At 33.8% G+C, this 12,608-nt stretch overlaps 1 protein-coding gene across 1 annotated transcript; it reads left to right on the top strand.

Moving 5' to 3' along the window:
- Positions 1–9,563: 9,563 nt before the first annotated feature.
- LOC105775483 (uncharacterized) lies at positions 9,564–10,244 on the top strand. The gene is made up of 2 exons (XM_012597996.1): positions 9,564–9,923; positions 10,149–10,244. The coding sequence occupies exons 1-2, from the start codon at positions 9,564–9,566 to the stop codon at positions 10,242–10,244; spliced, it is 456 nt and encodes a 151-aa protein (XP_012453450.1).
- Positions 10,245–12,608: the final 2,364 nt, after the last annotated feature.

Genomic DNA, 12,608 nt, shown 5'->3' on the forward strand with positions numbered 1-12,608 from the left:
CGTCCAGATGAACGTATTATGTCATACTTGGATACAGTCGGATTTGGAACAGCGGCATTGGTCTGGATGGTTTTGTTGAGGCCTATTTAAAATCTGTCTTGGTTGAGCGGTGGTGCTCAGAGACCCACACTTTTTATTTCATCCCTCTTTTCCCCTATGATTATGATCTCAAACTTATTATGGGGTTAATAAAGCATCCTATTATGGTTCCATGAAATTGGGTTCCCTTGACAGCATAACCAATTTGAACTTATGATCACATAACCACTATCAAACTAGAAGCTCTATTTTTACTTGAATCCGTGATCGCATAACTATTTACTATGACTCGGAGTTGCAATGCGACATCTTCTAAGATGATGGTGCACTCCCCGAACAACAAATGAAATATTGTTATTTGTATATTTTTAAAATATTTATTATATCCTTATAAGACACGTAATAACTCTCTAACTCTACTTATAAAATCTAAAAGCTTGGCTTACAGCATACCAAATATTTTATCTTAAACAAATCCTACCTATAAATCACACCTTTGTAAAAATCAAAATAAAGGTTCCCAACTTAAAAAGTTCAAAGAATTTGAACGAAAGAAAATATTTTCAATAGTTAATAATGATATTATGATTAGGGTGAAGTCGAAAAATTTTTAGGAAGTAAAAATTAAATTTTAAATTTTAATAGTCTATATCTTTATAATTTTAAAAGATTAAATTATTTTTATCATTTTAGAAGAATTAAAGTATAATTTTACTTTTATTAATTTAAAATTTTAAAATTTTTGAAAAACTTAAATGGGGGCTGAACCCTTGCCAGCACCCTTACATCCTCCACTAATCATGACGGTTGAGAAACTAATACAAGTACCGATCAATGTGACATTATCTATTGAGTGTGAAAGAAAAAATTGAAAACAGATTATAAGGATTAAGAAAATGACAAGTGACCCTTAAAATAGATTTTTAAAAATTAAAATAATGAAACATGTACATAATCAGTAACACATAAAAGAAATTATTGTTAATGCATAAACGAGAAATATGTAAAAATAAAATTTGTTTCGATAAACTTTTTGACTCAACAATTAGACAATCATACATTGATGACATTGTTTTACCACTAAGTTCATTTAAAATTCATAATTAAGGATGATGGCTTTGATAGGTTTCATGACTGCTTTACTACTATTAGTTCTTTGAACGACTTGATTAATTAATTATATTAAGTTTACCTAATAGAGTTCGCTAAAACAAAGCGAAACCCAAAGGGTGGAGGAAGAAAAAGAGTTTGCTCTTTATACTTTTAATTGAATATACCATGGCTACCTTTTTAACCTTTCATTATGTTATTTAGCTCTCGTTTCACGTTAAGATAATTATTTAGTTATATTAAAAAATAATATGAAAATTCGAATATGAAAATATACTTTAAATTTATATATATTTTGTACATTTAAAATTTAGTTTTTTTAAGAATATAGTTTTAGATTTACAACTTCAAGTCTAGTTGTTACCATCATTAAAATTCTTTTATTAAATTATTTAGTGTGACATTTTGAATTTTTTAAAAAAATTACTTGATAATCATGTAGCAAAAAAATAACATTGAAAATATTTATTAAGATTTTTCTTAGAAACAGCAATTGAAACTCATCATGATAAAATAATATTTTTCACTTGAATAATGTAATTAGCATTTTGATTGAAAAAAGTGATGCAAACTTAAAAGAAATGAAAAGTCACGTGTTAGTCTTAAGACTTTTAAGGGCTTAAATTATATATAATCAAGTAATGTTTTAATAAAAAAGTTAATGATATTAATTATTTAAATTAATTAATAACATAAATTAATATATAGAAACATATTAAAAAATGTAAAATATAAAAAGAAAAGATGGTGGGTGTATGTGAACAAACTTTTATATATAATTATATAGATTATATATTCAAAAGATTGATGTTTGAAAGCAAAATAAATAACTAAGATGGATAAGGGTCAAAATCCTTTGATTCAAATTGGTTCAACGGAGGTGGTTGAGGGGACAGGCCTCCCTCCATTTCTAAGATACCAAGACTTTGAAAACATAGTGTATCGTTAAAAAATATTAAAATCATTTTCGGTTCCTAAATTTTTTAAATTAATTTTTATTATGATTTAAAAGTAATTTTAAGTTATATTTTGGTCATTTCTATTTTTTATCTTATTATGTCAAAGTTGTAATATTCTAAAAATTAGGGGATTAATTTAATCTCTTCAACTCAAGTCTACCATCTAGATCGGGTGGGGTGGTTACAAAAGTTGTATCAACCCTTAAGAATATAAAGTATCATTTATTATTAGCTTAATTGTATCTAAAATTTTAATTAATATATTTACATTCGTTATTTTATTAATATTTTCATTTTATTCTCATAAGAAAAATAGAACAGTAAATTATTACTATATTTAATAAAAATTGAATGTTACTTATCTTTCTTTTTAAAGTGATCTTATTCCTTTTTTTATAATATTAAATAATTTTATGCATATTTTAATTATTTTATAAGTTTATAGAATTAACACTTTAATAATTATAAATGTTTATAGATATACAACCACAAACATGATTTTTAATATTTGAAAAACGAAAAATATATTTATTGATTATTATATAGTATATAAATATGATAATAAGTATTTTCTAATTTAATCTATATATACTATATACCACGATACATGTTTATGTGGATATTATTTTGACATAATGATAAAATTAGTCTCTAACGTTTGGGTGTTGGGTTACTTTGACTCTTAAGGTTTTTTTTTTTTTTTTTGAAATACTTTCATACATAATGTAGAAGTCCAATTTTGCCCGGGCCCAACCAAAAAAACCAAACCAAATATAAAAATAAAAACAACAAATAATAAGAGTCCAAATCCATTTATAAGAAAAAAATCTAATCAGGCCCAAACTTACAAACCCAAATAGCCCAAAAATTTTAAAAATAAAAACCTAATGGCCTAGTGACCCACAACTTAAACTACTTTCAGAAGAAGAAAAAAAAGAAACCCTGCTGCCCTTTGCGCCGCTCCTCGTGCCACGTCAGCACGCTCGTGCCCCGAGGTCTACCATCGTCAATGCCTCTGCCACCGTTGACTCAACCACCACCTGTAAAGAATAAGCAACATGCAAAGAACAGTAATAAGAACAGTAGAAAAATAGGAAAAATAATATTTCAATTTGGCTATAAAAGAGCCTACAAAAACCGATTGTAAGGGGGCTTTGTTTTTGAAATAGAAATTGAACGAAAAAATAAAATAGAATACAAAAAAAGGCAATTGATTCGCTTGTATTTCATTTTCTTTCTTTTTCTAACAAAAAAGGAATAAAATAAAAATAACAAAAATAGAAAGTCGAACGGTTTTACATGAGTCGCCGCTTAGCTGTCGTGAGCGAGGTTGTTAACCCCGAGGAAAGGTGCCTCCTTTTTGACGCAAAAGGTCTTCGGGTTCCTTTAAACTCGCTCGGGGTTTCGTTAGAGAAGGGGATACAAGGGGTGCGTCTTCAAGAAAGGGGCCGAAAGTGGCTTTAGAAAAATTTCTTTCTTATTTTCCGCTGTCCTTTGAGATCAGGGTTAAAAAAATAAGAAAGGAATTTTTTAGGATTTTCCGGCCACCGAAGATAGCGGAGCCGTCGCCGGCGACCAGTGGCCGTCACGGCGAATGGCTGACGGCCCATGGCCTGATTCTGGGTTGTGCCCAGAGAGAATAGAAGAGTCTGTAATTTTTTTTTAAAAGGGTTAAAAGTGATTTTCTTTCTTAAATCTTTTACTTATATAGGCATGCTAAACAATGCCGTTTTGGTCGGCGTTCATATGCCCCAAAACGACGCCATTTTGTAACCTGACCTGATCCAACCTAGTAGATCCGCGTGTTTTTTTAATGGTCTATTTATGCATTCAGTCCTTCTGCCTTTTGAGTTGTTTTAATTTAATCCTAATTTCGCTACTCTTCCTTTTTAGAAATTTCACTATTCAATTTTATCTCGTTTTCAATTAAGTCCTCGGTTCGCTGCTCTCTTGGAGAAAGGACGCATGTCCTGGGGGTTGGGATAATTTCACATTTAGACCCTATGTGTTTTCGTGCTTTTCATTTTAGTCTTTATTTACTTATTTTATCATAATTTATACTTTTAACTTCATTTTCATTCTGATTTAGTCATTGGTTTATTTAATTTCAATTTTTCATGAAAGCTTTTATTTATTTATTTATTTATTTATTTATTTATTCATTGATTCCTTTATTCTTTTTGTATTTAAAGTTTATAATGTTCTTTATATTTTTATTTTGCACATTTTGTTCTTATTATTATTATTATTATTCTCATTATTATTATTGTTATTATTTAGTTTTCATTATTTTTTATTTTTTATTTTTAAAATTTTATATTATTATTTAATTAGTACTAGAATTAGTAATTATAATATGATTATTGCTATTGTTAATTGGTGTTTTATTATTATAATTATATCATAAATCGTTTACTAGTATGGTATTTTTATTTTTTTCGCACATCATCGTTTCATTTTATACATTTCCTTTTTATTTTGTTTTGTTATAACAATGCCACGAGTTGTCTTTAAATGTACTTACCCATTTTTATACTATGCTCGAATAAGCTAAATACACATTATTTTAAATATTGCATTCATTTTTGCACGAGGCACAAAAAAGGAAATTTTTTAAATCAAAGTAATGTTCATTATTTTAGAATTAGAAAAGTCGTGTTCTTAACTTACGGAATATGGCCTCTTTCTAAAACCGAGATAATAGAATATTTACTTTAAAATAAAATAAAAACAGGATTTAAGTGATGATTAAATGATGCTCATTTTTGTTCTCGATGATCTAAGGCATTGTGTCCTAACTTACGAGACATGATCCTTTCTTCTCAATTAACTTGAAATAAGCCCCTTTTCGTGAAAATTAATTTAGTTAAGTAATGTCTTAATAAGAGATCGTATTTTAAATTCTCTTCAAATTTTCAATTTTCGACACTAAAGACGTCAAGTAATCAATTAGGTACCAATTTTGGGTGTAACGAGGGTGTTAATCCTTCATCGTGCGTAATCGACTCCCGAACCCATTTTCTGGATTTTTGTAGACCGAAAAACATTGTTTTAATAAATCAAACCTTTTATTAAAATGATCGAATTATGAGGTGATCAATCACACCTCAGAAAAAAGATTGGTGGCGACTCCCATTTTTCGTTTTTTAAATAACTAGTCAATTTAGAAAAAAAAGGTCTCGATAGCTTGGCGACTCCATTGGAGACCCAAAATAAGAGAGTCAAGCCACGAGTTGATTACTTTTTGTCTTTTTGGCGAAAATTAAAAACTTGGTTTAAATTTATGATCCTTTCGTTGCATTTCATTTGACTTTGTTGCGATCTTCATTATTTTGGTATAATTGCTTTACTGGGTTGAGTTTTTGATATATTTTTGCACATTGCATCGCATAATCGGTCGATTTTACCCTTTTAAGTGGAAGTGAGAAGTTATTCATTCATGAGGTCTTCACCTCTGTATAGGATAGTAGATCACTTTCGAAATACATCCGTACCTATATCTTCATGAGATTTTCATTTTCGTATAGCCATAAGGAAATGTATTTCCCTAAACTGAACTCGGTCCATATGAGCCTGTAATGGGTGAGGAGCGAGAAATCTGCCGGTTCAAGTACCCTTACTTTAGAACCAAACCGCATATAATGATCCTTAAAAGCCTACCCTAGGTAGAACCATACCAAACCCTAGTGGTCACCTGAATAGGTGTTCTATTTATTGTTTCTTGCTTGCTTGAAATTCTAGCTTTGTACAAAATGTATTGACTTGTTTCATTTTGGCTTTGATTGCATTTCATTTTCATCTTAGAAAAAGGGTGTTGAGTCATGTTCAGTTGCTAATTAGAGAGCTTGTTATAGAAAAGGGGTTTCTTAATAAAGTGGAAGATAACATGGCTGTGCGAATATGATTTGAGAAAAGACAACAAGAGAAATGTGATAGCTTATGAGAGGGGCAAGTTAGAGATATGGACCACGCTTTGGCCCGAATACGAGAAATGGCTGACCACTTACAGACCCCAGCCGTTCAAAACTTGAAATATGAACCAGAGTCAGATCGAGGCCGAGAATTAGGTTTACCTGTTGGGAAATTTGAGGTTTTGAGTGTTAAAGCGAGGTCGTATATGTATCCGCTTTATGTAAAGAAACTTGTTTTCTAGTAAAGTTGTTCTAATGGAATTGAACTAGAATCAACACGTTTTTGCATGCATCTTTTCTATTCATTAACACTACATCTCATTACATGTAATAAATTTCATGAAATCCAAAAGTGCGTCGAGTTCAAGACTTCAGTACAGAGCTTGATGGACAACGAAGAATTAAAATTCTTTGAGGACATTAATGATTCGAAAAGGGAAGACGTTTGTGGCTCCGAAGAGGGAAATAAGGAAGGGAACCTATCAAAAATTCGTCCTTATATCCCTAAAAGTGTTCTGAACAACTGGACTGTGGAGGAAATCCCTGTAGTATTTAAGACTATTTTCAGAGGAATGTTTAGAACACACTTATTGCTCTAAGCCTAAGAGTAATAAGAATCCTCTTATGAAAAAGGCATATGTCCAACATCTTTATTTCAATAAAATGTATCTTTGTGTCTCATTTTGAGTAAATATTTTTTTATTCTTTCCACACAGATAATTATTCTTGGATTCTTTTGTTCTTTGGGTCTTCCCTCATTCCCATAAAGGTCTTTAGATATCAATGATATGAGCGACGCTGCTACTAACTTAGAGTCTCCTTTTAAGCAAAATATGTGTCCAAAAGGAACCTTGGGATTTTAAAGATGATCGAGACTGTAGCTTATCTCCTGATTTGTTAAGGATGGTAGAACAAGATGAGAAACAGATCCTACCTTACAAAGAATCAGAAGAAATTGTGACCTTAGGAGAAGAGAAAGAGGTGAAAATCAGAGCTTGTATTACCGTAGAGACAAAGCGAGACCTCATTGAGTTACTCCAAGAATTGAAAGATGTTTTTGCATGGTCGTATCAAGATATGCCTGGACTAAGTACTGATATCATGGTGTATCGGCTCCCCATAAAGGAAGAGTGCAAGTCAGTTCAACAGAAGCTCCGAAGGATGAGGCCCGATGTCTTGCTAAAAATAAAAGAAGATGTCAAAAAGTAATTCGATACTGGTTTCTTATAAGTGGTTAAATACTTAGAATGGGTAGCCAATATCGTTCTCATCCCTAAAAAAGATGGGAAAGTACAAATGTGTGTAAACTATAGTGATCTAAACAAGGCCAACTCGAAAGATAATTTCCTATTACCTCACATCGACGTCTTAGTGGATAATACGGTAGGTTACTCACTGTTCTCCTTCATGGATGGCTTTTCAGGATTCAACTAGATAAAGATGTATCCTGAAGACATGGAAAATACCATATTTGTAACCATGTAAGGAACATTCTGCTATAAAGTAATGCCATTTGGACTGAAAAATGCGAAAGAGACATATCAAAGAGCCATGGTAACCCTGTTCCATGGTATGATGCACAAAAAACTTGAAGTTTATGTCGACGCTATGATTGCCAAATCCCGAACAAAAAAGGAGCATGTACAAGTTTTGAGGAAATTGTTCATGAGATTGAGAAAATTTCAACTAAAGCTCAATCCAGCAAAATGTACCTTCTGGGCTAGCTCGGGAAAGTTGCTAGGCTTTGTAGTCAGTAAAAAGGGGATTGAAATCGACCCAGATAAAGTCAAAGCTATACAAGAGTTGTCTCCGTCGCGCACTCAAAAAGAAGTCTGAGGATTCCTAGGAAGACTAAATTACATTGCCCAGTTCATTTCACAATTGACCGAGAAATGTGACCCCATATTCCGTCTTCTCAAGAAACATAATCCAAGTGTATGGGATGACGAATGCAAAACAAATTTTGACAAGGTTAAGCAATATCTGTCCAATGCCTCAGTGCTGACGCCACCTAGTCCAGATAAGCCACTGATACTATATTTGGCAGTATTTGAGAATTCTATAGGATGTGTGCTTGGCCAACACGATGAGTCAGGAAAGAAAGGGTGATATACTACATCAGTAAGAAGTTCACTGAATGTAAGATAAGGTACTCGCTGATTGAAAATTTGTGTTGTGCCTTAATCTAGACAAGTCGAAGACTGAGACAGTACATGTTGTACAACACAACTTGGCTCATCTCAAAACTGGACCCTCTAAAGTATATGATGGAGTCGACTACTTTGAATGGATGGATGGCCGGATGGCAAATTCTGTTTTCTGAATTTGATATAGTGTATTTGAATCAGAAAGCTGTAAAAGGGAGTGAAATAGCAGATTTTCTAGCCAGTAGAGCTTTAGAGAATTATGAGCCCTTGAACTTTAATTTCCCAAATGAAGATCTAATGTATGTTTCCACCACTGAAGAAGACTCTCAAGAAAGTCATCCTTGGAAACTAAATTCCAATGGAGCCTCAAACACAGTGGGTAACGGAGTTGAGGCAGTCTTAGTATCCCCAAATGGAGATCATTATCCCTTTACTAGTAAATTGGATTTTGATTGCACAAATAACATGGTGGAGTACAAAACATACATCATGGGTATTTGTGCATCCATAGAATGCAAGATCAAAATACTGGAGGTATGTGAGAATTCTACGCTAGTGATCTATCAACTTAAAGTTGAATGGGAGACAAGAGATCCCAAGTTGATTGATTATCGAAGGTTGGTCCTTGAATTAATTAAAAATTTGATGATATCACCTTCTGCTACCTCCCACAAGAAGAAAATCAGATGGCTGACGCCTTAGCAACTTTAGCTTTCATGGTCAAGGTGAACAAATAAGAGGATGTGAAACCTATCCAAATGAGTATTTATGAGGATCCAGCTCATTGTCACAACATCGAAGAAGAAGAAGAAGAAAATGATGATCACCCTTGGTACCATGACATATTGCGGTATGTAAAAAATCATGAATATCCTGACCAAGCAACTGAGAATGATAAAAGAACATTGAGAAGGCTAGCCAGTGATTACATCTTAGATGAGGAGATCCTATACAAAAGAAGAAAGGATTAGGTGCTACTAAGATGTGTAAATGTTGTCGAGGCTAAGAAAATCTTATAGGAAGTCCATGAGGGTGTCTACGGAACACATGCTAATGGGTTTACGATGGCCAGACAAATCATGAGATTTGGGTATTATTGGTCCACAATGGAAGGGGATTGCATCAGTTATGCCAAGAAGTGTCATAAGCACCAAATTTATGGGGACAAGATTCATGTGCCTCATTCACAGCTTCATGTTATGAATTCTCCATGGCCTTTCTCTATGTGAGGCATGGATGTCATTAGGCCGATCTCGCCAAAAGCTTCTAACGAGCATCGATTCACCTTTGTGGTCATTGATTACTTCACCAAGTGCGTAGAGGCTGCTTCATACGCCAATGTCACAAAGTCGGCAGTCAGCAAGTTCTTAAAGAAGGAGATCATATGTCAGTATAGCATGCCAGAAAGGATCATATCAGACAATGCATTGAATTTAAACAACAGCATGGTAGCAGAGGTCTGCAGTCAGTTCAAAATTAAACACCACAACTCGTCACCATATCACCCAAAAATGAATGGTGCAGTTGAGGCAGCTAATAAGAATATCAAGAGGATTGTAGGAAAAATGACTGAGACTTATAGAGATTGGCGTGAGAAGTTACCATTTGCTCTTCATGCTTATCGAATATCAGTCAGGACCTCTACTGAGGCAACTCTTTTCTCCTTGGCTTATGGAATGGAAGTAGTTTTATCCATCGAAGTTGAGATTCCTTCCCTTCGAGTCTTGTCAGAGCTGAAGTTGGATGAAGCGGAATGGGTTCAATCTCGATATGATCAGTTAAATTTGATTGAAGAGAAGAGGTTGAAAGCTATCCGTCATGGTCAAATGTACCAAAAACAAGTGATGCTAGCTTACAATAAAAAGGTTCACCCCAGAAAATTCTATGAGGGGGACTTGGTATTGAAGAAGATCCTTCCCATACAAAAGGACTTCAGAGGAAAATAGATGCCAAATTTGGAAGGATCTTATGTGGTAAAAAAGGCCTTTTCTGGAGGAGCATTGATATTAACCGAGATGGATGGAAAGAACCTACCTAATCCAGTGAATTCGGACTTAGTTAAGAAGTACTTCACCTAAAAAAACGGAAAGGCCAAGGCGAAAACTCGTAAAAGAGCGCCTTGAGACCAAAAGGGTTTTGAATTGAAAACCCGTGAAAGGGCAATTCAAATTTTGATCAAGGATAAGGCACGTGGTAGTCTTGCTTTCTCCGAATTAACAAGAAGGAGAGATGCTACATCTTGAGGCCTTAACAAAGTACTCTAGATTCCCTAAACACATGTTAAACTCAGAATGGTCCTCAAGAAATTCTAGCAGAGAAGCTCATGTTGCGATATTTTGGGCATCTATTTCTTCTTACTCATTTTGCATTTCTGCAATGTTTGCTTTCTTTGATTAATTTATTCTTCTCAAATCCTATTCCTGGTAAATTTCAGTTTTGTCCATCATTATGATCTTTTTCAAGCATTTTGCGTTGAAATAACGATTAATGAGCTAATAATACTTTCATAAAAGGGTTTTGCATATTGAATAGAAATCTTTCCTAAATAATACAAGAACCTGAAACAAGACCATTGGTCAGGACTAACCAAATTTAAGAGTTGGAAACATGTAGGGAAGAATAGCCTAAATTGTGATTATTTTTTTCAGTTTCTTGTCAAAGATACTAGCTGAGCAAGAAGGCAGCGTAATACGTTAGTGATAAAACCTCGATGAACAACGAGCAATGCCAACCCAAGTATTAAAAGAGGATCATCCTCGAAAATGACATTCTGCGTTCATCATGCATACACATCTAGTTAGGAGCATTTGATTCATTCTGATCATAACATCCTAATCATTTGCCACGAAATAGGCCCATGAAATGAATTTTACAGGTCATGTTACCCAGATAATGGTATCACAGATCAATGAAACAACAAATCTTATACCCCTAAAGTTGTAGTAGGACGGATTGAAGTCATTATGGCGAATTTTATCTCCCTAAAGTTGCAGTGGAGTAGATTGGGGATAGCAAATCTTATCTCTTTGAAGTTGCAGTAGAGCAGATTAAAGCTACAAATCACAAATCTTATCTCCCTGAAGTTGAAGTGGAGCAGATTGAAGTTATAGATCTTATCTCACTAAAGTTGCAGTGGAGTAGATCAGAGATAACAAATCTTATCTCTCTGAAGTTGCAGTAGAGCAGATTAAAGCTATAAACTTTATCTCCTTGAAGTTGTAGTAGAGTAGGTTAAAAATAAACAAATATTATCTCCCTAAAATTGCAGTGGAGCAGATTAAAGCCGCAAACCTTATCTCCTTAAAATTGCAGTGGAGCAAGTTAAACATAGCAAATCTTATCTTTTTAAAGTTTACAGTAGAGCAGATTGAAATGATAAGTCCTATACCTCTGAAGTTGCAGTAGGTCAGATTAAATCTACTATAGCAAGTCTTATATCCCTGAAGTTGCAGTGGAATAGACTAAAGCTACAAGCTTCAAATCTTATATCCTTGAAGTTGCAGTGGAGCAGATTGAAGATAGCAAATCTTATCTCTCTGAAGTTATAGTGGATTAGATTGAAGTTACAAATCTTATCTTTGAAGATACGAGTCTTGTCGCCCTGAAGTTGCAATGGAGCAGATTGAAGATACGAGTCTCGTCGCCCTGAAGTTGCAATGGAGCAGATTGAAGATAACAAATCTTATTTCCCTGAAGTTGCAATGGAACAAATTAAAGCTACAAATTACGAATCTTATCTCCCTGAAGTTTCAATTGAGCAGATTAAAGCTACAAATCTTATTTCCCTAAAAGTTGCAATGGAACAGATTAAAGCTACAAGTTACAAATCTTATCTCCCTGAAGTTACAGTGGAGCAGATTGAAGCAACAAGTCCTATACCTCTGAAGTTGCAATGGGTTGGATTAAATCTACCATAGTAAGTCCTATCTCCCTGAAGTTGCAATGGAATAGACTAAAGCTACAAGCTGCAAATCTTATCTCCTCGAAGTTACAGCGGAGTAGATCGAAACTACAATTCCTATACCCTTGAAGTTGCGGTGGGATAGGATGAAGCCACTTGAAAAAGAGAAGTACCAAAAAAGTCGAGATTCGGCAAGACCAAACAAAATTGGTCCTTCTTAAAGTCTTTGCTCCATTCTCGTTACACGACAACGAGCAAAGAGGGGCAGCTGTAGAAGCCCAATTTTGCCCGGGCCTAACCAAAAAAACCAAACCAAATATAAAAATAAAAACAAAAAATAATAAGAGTCCAAATCCATTTACAAAAAAAAATCAAATCAGACCCAAACTTACAAACCCAAATGGCCCAAAAAAATCCTAATGGCCTAGTGACCCACAACTTAAACTATTTTCAGAAAAAACATAAACCATACTGCCTCTTGCGTCGCTCCTCGTGCCACGTTAGCACGCTCGCACCCCGAGATCTACCACCGTCAATGCCT

This window comes from Gossypium raimondii, chromosome 10 (assembly GCF_025698545.1).
Source record: "Gossypium raimondii isolate GPD5lz chromosome 10, ASM2569854v1, whole genome shotgun sequence".
Taxonomy (NCBI): Eukaryota; Viridiplantae; Streptophyta; class Magnoliopsida; order Malvales; family Malvaceae; genus Gossypium; species Gossypium raimondii.